Below are 14660 nucleotides of genomic sequence, written 5' to 3' on the forward strand. Positions count from 1 at the left end.
AGTATTTTCGTATGCCATGTGTAACACAGTATATCTGCACTTGATTACAATTTTTTGCATACAGAATTATTTGTGCGTCAAGCTGAGACTACAACTGGTAAGTTATTTGCATAACACATACTTCTATAATTACAGTGTATCCCAATTTGAGTATACAAGTGTGTATAAACCACAACCATTTGAACTGTGAAACCTCATTAGTAGAGTCACCAATGCATTGAGACCAAAACGTTTGGCCTCAATAATCAGGTAGCCCTATTATGAGGTCAAGAATAACATTTTAGCTGTGTTTGAGACCCACTAAATGTTCATTATAATGAGGTGGTCTTGTAATAGAGTTGACTGCTAAGTGAGAATTCACTGTTATGATGTCAACTGTTATTGTTCCTCCCTTGCTGTGAGGCAGGCACATGGCACCAAGTACTAGAATATATACCTATCACTTTTAGGAGAAGGGTATACTTTGGGTGTAACATCAGAATTCTATATTATAGATTTATTTGAACTATGTATTTTATACAATCAAAATGACAGACCACTAATCCCTTTGTTAAAACTGTTGATTAATGTAATCAGTTAACTTCTTTACATGTATGCAAACAGATGATTTTGTAATTTTACTTTAAATAATTATATACTTACTTTAGGTTGTCAACCTGCAGAGGTGACATGTGTATCTGAAGTAAGTGCATTCTTTATTTTAAAAAGAAAGTTTGATGAGTTAGAAGACCAATGATTTGTGTGTTAAAAAGCCTCAAAGCCGGTTTATGGCTGGCTTTAAGGCATTTAAAATACACAAAGAAGTGAAATCGATGCAAAAAAAACTGAGCTATTTAAAAAAGGTGTGGCAAACCTGGGTGAAAAAAGTTGTGAAATCAAAGGTGGCATCCTTGAAATGACTGTAATGATGTTAATGATAATAAATTTTAATAATGGGACTGTGCATTATTAAACTGTATTATCATCAACATCGACTGCCACCTTTGATTTCATAACTTTTTTAACCGAGACGTTTTGAAGCCCACACTTTCTCTATACCGCTTGGCTGTTTTTGCATGCGTGGTTATGGTATACTGTAGAGACCATGTGTTTGAATTAAAAAATGGCACAATTTAACTATTATAATTTCAATTGCAGTTTTATCCTTATGGAAGTGCTCAAGGAGATAGCAATTTAACACAAATTGATGATGGAGCATCACCACTTATTACTCTATCAAAAGAATTCAACTTTTTTGGACAGCACCTCAGACATCTATATGTACGTAAGCACACCTGTGATGCTCATTTGCCACACACCACTATTGATTCACCATTGGTTTAGTGTATAGTGGGTTCTTGATTACTTACAGTTATTTACTTTGTCATATATAGTGTGAGTTCTTAGATAAATGCAGTTGTTTGGATATATGTATATGAATCATATTTATTTATACATACATGTGTAGAAAAAAATTGTACTGTAGGATGGGGGATGTCATGGTTTCTAGAATCCAAAGATGTGGTCCTCAATCAACTTAGAATAAAACATGGTTCAGTGGTTATTTTTAGGCATGTTTTATTTTTTTGAAACCTACAATCAAAACTAGATTATCATGACTTGGTTTTAAATACATTTTGTAAACTAGTATAAGCAATGAGTTATCAGCCATTTTGCATGCCAACCTAGTAGAACTGGAGCCCACAATTGTTAATACTCAACACTATTGCACATGTAAAAGGCAATCACGCAATCTCTACTCATGGCAGAAGGGGTACTGACTTCAGTTACATAGATTGAAGCTACTGCAAACATGCCAAGACTCACTGTCTATTTGAGTTATTACCATGCTGGGATTACTGCCCTGCTTGGCCTATTGCTATTCCTGTAGAAACTTTCACAGCTCAATATATACAATTTAATGAATAGCAGCAATGGTCGAACAATGACAACAACAACACAACAACAGTTCAACAGCAGTAAGAGACCAGACAGGCAGTACGAAAATAATTCCAGCTATTTATATCAGCAAAGTCATACAAATGAGTCCTAGAACATTCTGGCTAAGTCTAGAATCTATTTACACTTATAATCACAGAAAGTATCTATAAAACCATATACAATGACATGTCCCATGTCAGGATTAATTATCATTATCATCTCGATATCTAAATAATAGTTATACGGGCACAATGTGGAGTCTATGAAATTTATAAACCCGAAGGCCCGGGCTGTAGCGCACAAGCGAAGCGAGGGTGCTACTAAGGGCCTGAGGGTTTATAAATTTCATAGACTCCACATTGTGCCCATATAACTGCTTTAGACTCTATTTCACATTACACTCAGATTACTTACCTCATCCATAGCTGTTCAGTCTGCTGTAGGCTTGGCAAAAGCGGCTGGTTTTCTTGCGATAATACTAGCGCCATGGCAATTATGCGTCCTCACATGACAAAATAATAGCGCTCGTTAAATTACTGCACGTGAACAATACATAGCGATTGGATAAACCTAGATTTTGAGCATATGTTATATTGTACCTGAAGGCGTGGAGTATATTAGAAAACAAGGTGGAGTATATGAGATTTATTACCCACCCAAAACAGCCTAAATAGAGTCTAACTGGTCTTTGATGATTCTCACGTATGGGATACCTTCTACTAGTCTGTATGTCGGACTGTGTGTTGCTGGTAGCAAGATTCTCATTTGCCAGTGGCGGTGAATTGCTGCTCAAATTTTCATCATCATCAACCAGTTCCAAGTTAGTTCCAGGTAGCACAGGGTGATCACCATTAGACTCGTTCCTTGAGGTTACATCTGGAGTTGAATACTCTACTGTGTGGCTGTCTGTGTGTAGCTCTTGAGGGAGTACATGACAACATTTCAACCTATCAAAATGCACTACTTGTCTTCTTCTTCTTCTTGAATGGGTGTCTTGTATTCTGTTCACAGAATCAGATAAGCACTTAACAATTTTAAATGGTCCCATCCATGGACAATACAGCTTTTTGGACTGTCCTCTTGGTACTGCTGGGTTATGTAACCAGACATGGTCTCCTTCCTGGTATGGTTCACCATGTACTCGACGATTGTAGTATTCTTTCTGTCTCTCAGCAATTGCTCCAAGGTTCTCTCTCACCAGTTTAAAGCATTGTTCAAGTCTCGCCCGTAGATTTTGAGTATATCTGCAAGTATTAGTTACCTCACTTGTTGGGATTCCAAATACAATGTCAAGCAGAATTCTTGCCTTGTGTCCAAACATTAAGTAGAATGGTGAGAAACCTGTTGATACATGTCTACTTGTGTTATAAACGAAACAAACTTTCGACAGATAGTCTTCCCGTACCTGAACTCATCTATAGGGTGACGTGTTTGGAGATGAACTCTCTTAATGTGAAATCCAAGGTGGCGGCCAAGAAATGGCTGTGATGGTAGGTTAATGGTAAAAATTTTAATAACGACAATTCAGGTGAATTTTGTGCCAAGACCAAGCAGCACCAAATTCACCTGAATTGTCGTTATTAAAACTTTTACAATTAACCTACCATCACAGCCATTTCTTGGCCGCCACCTTGGACTTCACATCTTTTTTCACCATAGCCTTTTTGAGGGCCGCACACTTTTTTTACAGCTTGGCTGTTTTGGATTAGATTTCACTTCTTTTTGTATTTGTATACCCCAAAGCCGGCCTATGGCCTGCTTTGGGACTTTTTAAACCTATCTTTTTTTCTTTACCACAGGAAGAAGAAAAGATTAAGCAGATGTACCTTAAATATTTCTGATTTTATCAGAAAATGTACAAATTATATATATAATACATATATTTATTACAGAACTGTCCATGGTGGTTTCTTTGTAACTGAACACTCTTTTAATAATTTATTTAATAATGCTTTACAGCACAAGTGCTGAAGGTCTGTAGGACACCTGGTCCTACAGCCTGCTCAAAGACTTTACTACTTAAGATGTGTTTGAAAAGTTGGAGAAAGGAGAAAAAATCCATGACTGGACCTAGGTAGCCTCGAACCTGCAGCCATCCGATTTACGCTCAAACGCTTACAGGAGTCTACCAGGTGGTCAGGATGTTTTCTCCTTGTTATTTTCATGTAATTATACCCATAGGAATTCTAGAGAGTAACTCTTCAAGGTAACTTCTTCTAGCTGTTCTCTCTACAGGGTGATTTATTTGTAGCTGGATTCTGTACAGGTGATTTTTTTGCTGCTGAGCTCTTTACAGAATGGTTTCTTTGTAGCTGAACTCTCTACAAGGTAACTTCTTCTAACTGATCTCTCTACAGGGAGATTTGTTTGTAGCTGAACTATCTAGATGATGGTTTCTTTGTAGCTGAACTCTCTACAAGGTAACTTCTTCTAGCTGAACTCCCTACATGGTGGTTTCTTTGTAGCTGAACTCTCTACAAGGTGACTTCTTCTAGCTGATCTTTCTACAGGGTGATTTGTTTGTAGCTGATTTTTCTACAGGGTGATTTGTTTGCAGCTGAACTCTCTATATGGTAGTTTCTTTGTAGCTGAACTCTCTACAAGGTGACTTCTTCTAGCTGATCTCTCTACAGGGTGATTTGTTTGCAGCTGAACTCTCTTCATGATGGTTTCTTTGTAGCTGAACTCTCTACAAGGTAACTTCTTCTAGCTGAACTCCCTACATGGTGGTTTCTTTGTAGCTGAACTCTCTACAAAGTGACTTCTTCTAGCTGATCTTTCTACAGGGTGATTTGTTTGTAGCTGAATTCTGTACAGGTGATTTGTTTGCAGCTGAGCTCTTTACAGAATGGTTTCTTTGTAGCTGAGCTCTCTACAAGGTAGTTTCTTCTAGCTGATGTCTCCACAAGGTCACTAGTTTGTAGCTGAACTTTCTACGTGGTGGTTTCTTTGTAACTGAACTCTCTACAAGGTGACTTCTTCTAGCTGATCTTTCTACAGGGTGATTTGTTTGTAGCTGATTTTTCTACAGGGTGATTTGTTTGCAGCTGAACTCTCTATATGGTGGTTTCTTTGTAGCTGAACTCTCTACAAGGTGACTTCTTCTAGCTGATCTCTCTACAGGGTGATTTGTTTGTAGCTGAACTCTCTTCATGATGGTTTCTTTGTAGCTGAACTCTCTACAAGGTAACTTCTTCTAACTGAGCTCTCTACAGGGAGATTTGTTTGCAGCTGAACTCTCTTCATGATGGTTTCTTTGTAGCTGAACTCTCTACAAGGTAACTTCTTCTAACTGAACTCTCTACAGGGAGATTTGTTTGTAGCTGAACTCTCTTCATGATGGTTTCTTTGTAGCTGAACTCTCTACAAGGTAACTTCTTCTAACTGAACTCTCTACAGGGAGATTTGTTTGCAGCTGAACTCTCTTCATGATGGTTTCTCTGTAGCTGAACTCTCTACAAGGTAACTTCTTCTAGCTGAACTCCCTACATGGTGGTTTCTTTGTAGCTGAACTCTCTACAGGTGATTTGTTTGCAGCTGAACTCTCCACATGATGGTTTCTTTAAATTTGTAGCTGAACTCTCTACAAGGTAATTTCTTCTAGTTGATCTCTCTACAGGGTGATTTGTTTGTAGCTGAACTATCTACAAGATAATTTCTTCTAGCTGATCTCTCTACAGGGTGATTTGTTTGTAGCTGAATTCTGTACAGGTGATTTGTTTGCAGCTGAGCTCTTTACAGAATGCTTTCTTTGTAGCTGAACTCTCTACAAGGTAACTTCTTCTAACTAAACTCTCTACAGGGAAATTTGTTTGCAGCTGAACTCTCTTCATGATGGTTTCTTTGTAGCTGAACTCTCTACAAGGTAACTTCTTCTAGCTCATCTCTCTACAGGGTGATTTGTTTGTAGCTAAACTATCTACAAGATAATTTCTTCTAGCTGATCTCTCTACAGGGTGATTTGTTTGTAGCTGAATTCTGTACAGGTGATTTGTTTGCAGCTGAGCTCTTTACAGAATGCTTTCTTTGTAGCTGAACTCTCTACAAGGTAACTTCTTCTAACTGAACTCTCTACAGGGAGATTTGTTTGCAGCTGAACTCTCTTCATGATGGTTTCTTTGTAGCTGAACTCTCTACAAGGTAACTTCTTCTAGCTGAACTCCCTACATGGTGGTTTCTTTGTAGCTGAACTCTCTACAAGGTGACTTCTTCTAGCTGATCTTTCTACAGGGTGATTTGTTTGTAGCTGAATTCTGTACAGGTGATTTGTTTGCAGCTGAGCTCTTTACAGAATGGTTTCTTTGTAGCTGAACTCTCTACAAGGTAGTTTCTTCTAGCTGATGTCTCCACAAGGTCACTAGTTTATAGCTGAACTTTCTACGTGGTGGTTTCTTTGTAACTGAACTCTCTACAAGGTAACTTCTTCTAGCTGATCTTTCTACAGGGTGATTTGTTTGTGGCTGAACTCTCTACAAGGAAACTTCTTCTAGCTGATGTCTCTATGGGGTCACTAGTTTGTAAACGAATTCTCTACATGGTGGTTTCTTTGTAACTGAACTCTCTACAAGGAAACTTCTCCTAGCTGATCTCTCTACAGGGAGATTTCTTTGTAGCTGATCTCTCTACAGGGTGATTTGTTTGTAGCTGAACTCTCTACATTGTGGTTTCTTTGTAGCTGAACTCTACAAGGTGATTTCTTCTAGCTGAATTATCTCTTTCTATAGTTGCATGAATTCCCTACAAGGTAACTTCTTCTAGCTGATCTCTCTACAGGGTGAATTGTTTGTGGCTGATCTCTCTACAGGGTGACTTGTTTGTAGCTGATCTCTATACAGGTTACTTGTTTCTAGCTGATCTCTTGAATTCTCTTCAGGGTGACTGCTCTATTAGGATGACTGCTCTATTAGAGTATCTCGATCTCGCACTTGCTACACCAAATTGGATTTCGTGTTATAACTCCGTGGCTTTAAGTCTGATTCTTCTACACCATTGAAGAGCCTTTCTAAGATGATAACTCCATCTGTACAGCGATTTTCAAAGCATTACCCCAAGCGGTTTACCTGGTAGGCGTGGCAAGCAGTCGTTTTTTATTAACTAATCTCGATTGCGTAATTGTTACACACTGTTGGTATTTTCGTTGTATCTTCCCGTGTTTTAGCTCGATTTCTTTCAAACCACAAAAGGTTTGAGGTTCAATAGTTAACCTATTCACCCACCGATTTTCAGCTTCTTCCCATACGCGGTTTACCCTGTAGGCGTGACAACATATTGGTGTTATTTTTCATGAATAATCGCTCATAACTCTTTGCCTGTTTATCGTATTCCAGCCAAAGTTGGTACAGAGATGCGCCTTTATACCCCCCTTCTGTGTGCCACATTTCAAGGCGATCGGATATGGCGTTCGCGTTTTATAGCAGTTTTAATATACTGGTTTATTGAGTTTTTAAGTTCAGCTATAGCTAGCTGTAGCTATGTATAAGTGTACTGTTTTAGGCTGCATACTTTTTATAACTATATAGGAAGAGCAACAGGATAATGATCATGTAGAGATAGGAATGTCTGCAGAGATTTAAGTATTGATGATGAACTACAGTTTACAATACAGCTGCACAGCATAGCTAATATAACTACTATATGTGACCAGATTTTACAAAACCAATCCAAATTGCACATCAGGCAAAATCAAACTAACACCACCAGTGGATAGCTACACTATCGTACTGCTAGTTTTGACCCTCAGTACTACTCAAACTACTCGAGGCTGGTTTTAACAGACGTCTTTTCTGGGCGGTGTGGAGTACTCAAATGGTGGTTTCAGGCCTTGTGAAGGACCTGGCTTGGCAAGAACCAGTGGTTTACTGGTGGACAGCCTTATAATGTTGGCCAGACATTTTCTCTGTTGATTTTGCTACATATCAGCCACTAAGGAGCCAGCATGGCCCTCTATTCTCGTGTCTGGACTCCAATCGTGGTCTGCCTCCATTATGAGGTCTATCTCTTGCCCTCCCCGCCACCCCCCACCCCTTTGTGAGCACTCGTGATACTACTTCGCTCGTCCAACTGCTCAGATTTTCTATCTTATTTGGTGGGAAACTCTACAAGCAGCTACAAGTACTGGACGTGGCCTGAAAGGTAACAGATTGATGCATCTTTTGTGTAAATTTCAAACGCGTGCTTGCTATCCTTGGAGAGTTATGCTGGCTTCAATTCTTTAAAACCGTTTATCCCGAAACTTCTAATGTGCGATTTGGATCGTTTTTCCAAAATCCAGTCACATATAAACATGATGAGACAAGTAAAGAAAATACAACTCACTCCTGACCAATTAATGAGTGTAACAATCTCATTTTAAACTATATAGCTAGCTATTAAGTTCCTGAACAGCTTATTAAAGTACATAGTGTGCCAAAATTGGCAGTGCTTGGGCCCATAGCACAATGCATAATTTACCTCTGATCGTCCTAGCAGTGGTGCTCAGACCTATGACCTTTCTTAGTACGACTGAGCAGCTCAGTAGTCAGTCTGAGGGATAGTCACTCTATTCACCCAGGCCAGAAGTTGTTCAAAGGAACAGGCCCTTTCAGTTGTCTCGAGTAACAGGATGAAGCAATAAAATCTTCTCGTCAGAGAAACTATCCACTCAAGTATTTAGTAGACTATTCAACTTGTGGCTGAGTCAGTTTGTTCAAAGGAACAAGCTGTTGGATATCAATCTATCTATTAAGCAGCAAACCTCTTTGTCAGTTGCAGTCCAGGCATTGGCAAAAGTTGAAGTGACAACCTAGCTGCTGTATCAGCAGCCTTAAAGTATCATGTGAAACACTATATTACTATATTTGGGAAATTATAAGTGCCCTACTTTTTCAGCAGTGTAAGCGCTTTCTGAAATTATTTTGTGGCATCTAAATATCCTGCTTAAGAAAGTGTTGATACAGAAAAGTAATGCCTCGATATGGTTTCGATGCTTGAAGAAGAAGACAACCAACCTGATTGAAAATAAAAGGAAGGATAAGGCGCAGAGCGAAAACACTCATTGGAACACCAAAAGGCACATTGTGGCATAAAATGGTGGTCATGCGCTGCTTCGTTTGGCCTCTAGGCTAGTGAGGCAGACTAAATTTCAAGTTTTTGGAATTAAAAAAATCTTTATTGGTAACTGGTAAGTGTTTTCTTGTTTTCAATGCTGTATTTCATGGACTAATATTATTTTGTAAAGGTGATTTTTGTCATGTGTTGTTCTCTAAGATGATTTTTAAAGGCAGCAATATTGGTGGCATGCATCACTTTGGGGTGATCCCTACTTAAACAGTACTACTGTATTGTTTGATATCATACTGTATATATATACACAATTGTTTTGCAACTATATAACAGGGTGACTTGTAATGTAACCAGGGTGACTTGTAATGCAGCTGAACTCTGACTTGTAATGTAGCTGAACCGTACAGTGCTACAGGGTAACTTGTAATGTAGCTGCAGTGACTTGTTACATAGCTGAACTTCCTTCAGGGTGACTTGTTATGCAGCTGAACTGTCAACAGGGTGATTGGTTTCTAGCTGAACTCTCTACAGAATGCTCTAATAGGGTGGCTGTACTATTAGAGTATCTTGATCATGTGCTGGTTAGCTACATGTAGTTGGTTTTTGCATTATAACTTAATGGGTTTTGATCCACTGAATAGCTGTTCTACAGTGATTGATCTACTTACATTCCAATTTTTGTATGATTCCCTTCAGTGGTTTACCTAGTAGTTATGAACAACAAATTGTTCTTTTTTCACAAAACCAGGTCATGCACCTGTTACACATTGTTGGCACTTTTGTTTTAACTCAATGATCATCATCTCATTTTTTTCAAGCCACAAAAGGTCTGCACTGCTACTCCATGTACAGACTGATTTTGAAGCTATTCAGAAGGCATGAAAACAAGTTGGATTTGTAATTTTTCAAAATTGCATACGTATATAACTCTTTTGCTGTAAATCTAATATGTACAAAAATTTTACTGTACATGCACTTTAATATGCTCTTACTGCTCTCTAAATTTGAAGTACATTGACCAAACATGCACAAGTTATTACAGTTTTCTAAACTATACGAAAAGAAAATTAAGAAAAATAATTATGAAGAACATAGGACCAACTTTGAAGGTGCATATCTCACTAATGGCTGGGAAGATTGAACTAAAATTTGGAAAAGAAAATTCCCTACCTCAAGGGATTTTTCATAGGAACAATGCTTACTTTCTGTTCAAGCACTATCCAGCTACAGATACGTGAATAGCATTTTCTTGATTCCTGTAAAATACACAGTTGTCTGTTGCATGCCCCCATTAGCTGTACTTGACTGTACAACGCACTTTCATGTGTCTTGATTTTGTTACTTCTCCATGACCTGATTTGTTTCTTTAGAGTATATATGAGTTCTGTATAAAGAATTTCAATTGCATACTTGTTATGGGTGATAATAAGCTCTAATAATAATAAATACATAAGGTTAAAAGAAAAAAATCCATCCCTCTTGGAGAAGGCTGAGTGTGGTTCCTAACTAGACATTGGGTGGGGTAGGAGGGATTTTTTTCCTTTCTTTGTCCCATTTTCTGTTTCACCTTATTGTAGCTACTGTAGGTTAAGTAATGTTTAAGTCTCTAGTTCCAGTTTGTTAGGTAAGGTAATCCAAAGGCTTTAGCACATGTTGCTGTCAGACCTTCAGTGCTGGTCATGCACTGTAAAGCTCTAATAACAATAATAACAATAAAACATAGCTTTATAATACATAGTTGTGCTACTAACTTCCTTGTTCACAAAATACATTGTGATAATATCTTCACAGGTTAATAACAATGGATTTATCACCTTTGAAGTATTATACAAGTCATATAATCCTAAACTATTTCCTATTCATCATTACATAATTGCCCCATACTGGGATGATGTTGATACTCAAGGAACTGGAGTTGTGTATTATCGAGAAACTAGTGATTTTATGCTACTTGACAGGGCAGCAAGAGAATTACAATTATCGCTATCTCTACCATACTTTACTGTCACTAATTTGTTCATTGCCACATGGGATGCTGTTGGGTATTATCCTAGAGGGACTGATAGGGTAAGAGTATAGAATATGTACACACAATATTCTCTACTCTGGCATATTATGTGTAACTTGTCTGACCAGGAATAGAGCATCAGTGCTGCCCTTATCTGATGAAAAGATACCTTGTTGATTAGTGTTTAAACAGTATTTAGGAAAGCTAGGATCCTGTTTTAAGTGTAATGCATTGACTGAATTTTATCATTCTTCAAAATTTGGTTTGTCAGCCAGTGCTCTAAGTGTATGGTCTATGAGTTGTCAAACAGAGTGCCATGTGTTATCCAGTGTTTTTTGTTGCATCGTGTTGATTGTGCAGTGAAATATGATGTGTTAATTTTTTGTTCCCCTTATTATTGATATTGAGTGCCAGAGTTTGCTTTAGTACGTTGTGATGAATTATGTGTATCAGTTTAAAAGGTATTTTTTCAAGTCGAGACATAAATGTCAGTAGAAATTGTCAGATGTATGAAGTATTGTAACTTAAGCAGTCACTTATATTCTTCATTAAGGAAATGTATGATCATATGTGAATACAAGTTTATGTAAAACAAAAAGAACAATTGCTGTAAAGTTTCAGGATACGTAATATTATATCAACTGCAATCAATATAATGGTTTATTTCTTACAGACAAATACATTTCAATGTGTATTGGTTACTAATGGAGAAAACTCATTTGTGATATTTCTATATGCTGATCAACTGTTGCAGTGGACATTACATAATGCTGTGGTTGGCTATAGCACACAGAATGGTGCTAACTTTTTTAATGTTCCTGAATCAGATACTTTACAGATCATTAATATTACACATACAAGCAATGTAGGTATTCAGGGGATATGGATGTTCCAAACTAGTCAAGGTACATAGATGTACAAGTATACTTATCATAATGAATTACCACATGGAGTTGGTCTTTGCACGCATACAGCAACACGTGTACATGCTTTATGGATTACTGTGAATAACCTTGTGTGACTGTCATGTAATATTGATGCTAAAATTGCAGCACTTTTAACTGCACCAACTTGTCACAACAAATGTTAAAAACGTTCGGTCATTACAAATGTTATGTGATACTCTTTGTCATGACATAATGATAAGATATCGAAATGTGTTTGGCCTTTCTATGATACATATTGATGACAGCACACGTATACCACTATGGATATAACTGTGAATGACCTTTGCATGACTCTCACACAATGTTGATGGTCAAGTTAACTTCTCACATCAAGTCATCCATCAAAAAAGAAGTCACATGCAAAGTATGATCAAATCTGGGTGAACCTGAAATAAGGAATAATTTGCCAAAAATCACACCTTGACTACAAAACATGCTTACAAATAGAAACTCTAGCATAAAACAACTGTAGGTTTCATAAAGTGTACCTAGTAGCAATGGTATATATTGCTAGTAGCAACGTTATTGTTATCTACAGTTCAACTATGCAAGCATTTAGCCAATCCAATCAGGCTCACATGACTAGGCTTGGGTGTAGCCACTGATGATATGCTGCTTAAATTGTGCCAATCTTTGCAGAAGGACACAATTACAGTCTGTAAATACTGTTAATAGTAGTGATGCACCGATACGACTTATTCACTACCGATCCGATACCAATACATTTGAGGCCAGAAATGGCCGATACCGATCCGATACCGATACTTTGCCCCACAGGAATTTTTCACGAGAAACAGCTAGTGATTTAGCTTACTAAACTCATTTGTTAATCCCATCAACTACAGTTTGCTGGTTTTGTGGCTATCAATTACGCGAAGATAAGTTTATGGCTTCAATGAATCCTATTTTGTGGCTTACTCCAGTTTCCACTGTACTAATACTGCTAGTAGCTGGCTTCTTTTAAGGAAGTCATGGCTTACATCAGCTTTTGCTCAACTCCGTTCAATGCGCTATGTACGCCGCCATCTTGATAAGTAATTAAATGATGTCATTTAAAGTATCGGTTGGTATCGGGAATTTTAGCTTTACCGATAAAAGTCCGATACTGCCAAAATAGGGCCGATACCGATACTAGTATCGGTATCGGTGCATCACTAGTTAATAGCACTGCACAAAATGTCCAGTGTTTAAATCATGATAATAGTGGAAATCCTGTGAGTTTGCTTAGTATTATTTTACAGCTCCTGATAGAAATAACCTTGTTGCTATAGCTATAATTATGTTATAGATCTACATGCTGTTGTTTTACACCAAGATTTCTGTTTTTAAGAAGTTGGTTTGGCAAGCTATACCGTGTAAACAGAAATTTTGGCAAGCAGAATATTTGGTGTTTGCTTAATAATTTGTATTTGGTGATAGTTTAATTTGACGAAATGCAAAGTGGAGTCCCCGTGGTAGCAAATTGTGTAGCTAGCTTCTCATTTACAAAGATGTATGTACCTTTACTTTGTTGGCTCACATACTGGAGAGCTTCATGTAAGACGGAGAATCCATGACAGTGTAACAATAGGAAACGAAGTGATTGGAAACATTCTCCATGCCAAGTAGCTAGTTATGATCCAGCTCTGCTGCATGTTTCTTGAGGTGTATCTTCCTCGAGCAGTATCTTTGTTCGGTGAAATGGTATAGGACCTCCTTAATCTGTGATATACATACAATCGTAAAATTGTTTGATTAATTGCTGGATGACCTCCAGTAGTACATCAATCTAGATACACCACCTTGCTTTTTGCTTGATCTTTCACCTGTTCAATCGGTTAAAATATTAGAAACACTAATGGCGAGATTTTAATGTGAGTGTCCGCCAATTCACCAATTTTAATTCCATGACAAAATTTCTGCTCATATGGTATGTTGTCAAGGTGTGACTTTTGGCAAATTTTGCCCTATTTTGGATTCACCCAGATGGTTAGAGAAGTTTAAATTTAACCATACTTTGTGTGTAACTTTCATATTGATGGATAACTGATATGAGGAAGTTTTTTTTGTTTGGTGTCTGTAAACGAAAACCCATTTTTAGAGTTCAAAATCATGCTCAAGTGATGAGTGAAAGGAACCTACCACACCAATCAAACTACCAATGCTTTTAAATAAGCGCAGCGGAAGGTCGAACCAGTGATGTAGCCAAGGGTGGGCATGACCAGGCATTTGCCCAGTCATCACAGTTCCTTGCCCAACCATCATCAATTTTTGCATAACCATCAAAAGTAGCTAGCTCAATACTAGTTATACGCTACACTAAATTCAGGCAGCACACAAACAACTCTGTGACAGCCTATAATAGCACAAGTACCACATTGTTGAGTTATGAATAAGTAGGACAAAGAATGCAATTTATATGGATCACATTATGTATTTTGGGGAAGTCTCTTGGAAAGTCCCATTCACACCTCCAGTAGATGCATGTAAGCGCAGTTTAAATTTTAAAGATGGAGTTGAAGTATTGTACCACAGTGCAATTCAAGCACAGATATTAAATGTCTTGGATCGCACCAATAAGAGGCTGATATTTTAGTTATCAAGCATATTTTAGTCTACTACGGAAAGTGCTGTACACCCAAGGTGGTGTACCATACACTGCTGACTGATGAAGTCAAGTGGAAAAGAAGCAAATTCAATTCTCTTCTAGATACACTTGATATAATTGTATCTAATCCAAAACAGCCAAGCTGTAAAAAAACGGT

At 37.7% G+C, this 14660-nt stretch overlaps 1 protein-coding gene across 1 annotated transcript in view; it reads left to right on the forward strand.

The window, feature by feature from the left end:
• Positions 1–14660, forward strand: part of LOC136261067 (hemicentin-1-like) — a 177266-nt gene that overhangs the window by 81437 nt on the left and 81169 nt on the right. Inside the window, exons 7-11 of the mRNA XM_066055034.1 lie at positions 65–97; positions 648–682; positions 1138–1260; positions 10753–11028; positions 11643–11874. Of these exons, the coding sequence (XP_065911106.1) occupies positions 65–97; positions 648–682; positions 1138–1260; positions 10753–11028; positions 11643–11874 (699 nt within the window). The remainder of the gene's footprint in view (positions 1–64; positions 98–647; positions 683–1137; positions 1261–10752; positions 11029–11642; positions 11875–14660) is intronic.

The sequence above is a fragment of the Dysidea avara genome, chromosome 7 (assembly GCF_963678975.1).
Source record: "Dysidea avara chromosome 7, odDysAvar1.4, whole genome shotgun sequence".
In the NCBI taxonomy this organism is placed as follows: Eukaryota; Metazoa; Porifera; class Demospongiae; order Dictyoceratida; family Dysideidae; genus Dysidea; species Dysidea avara.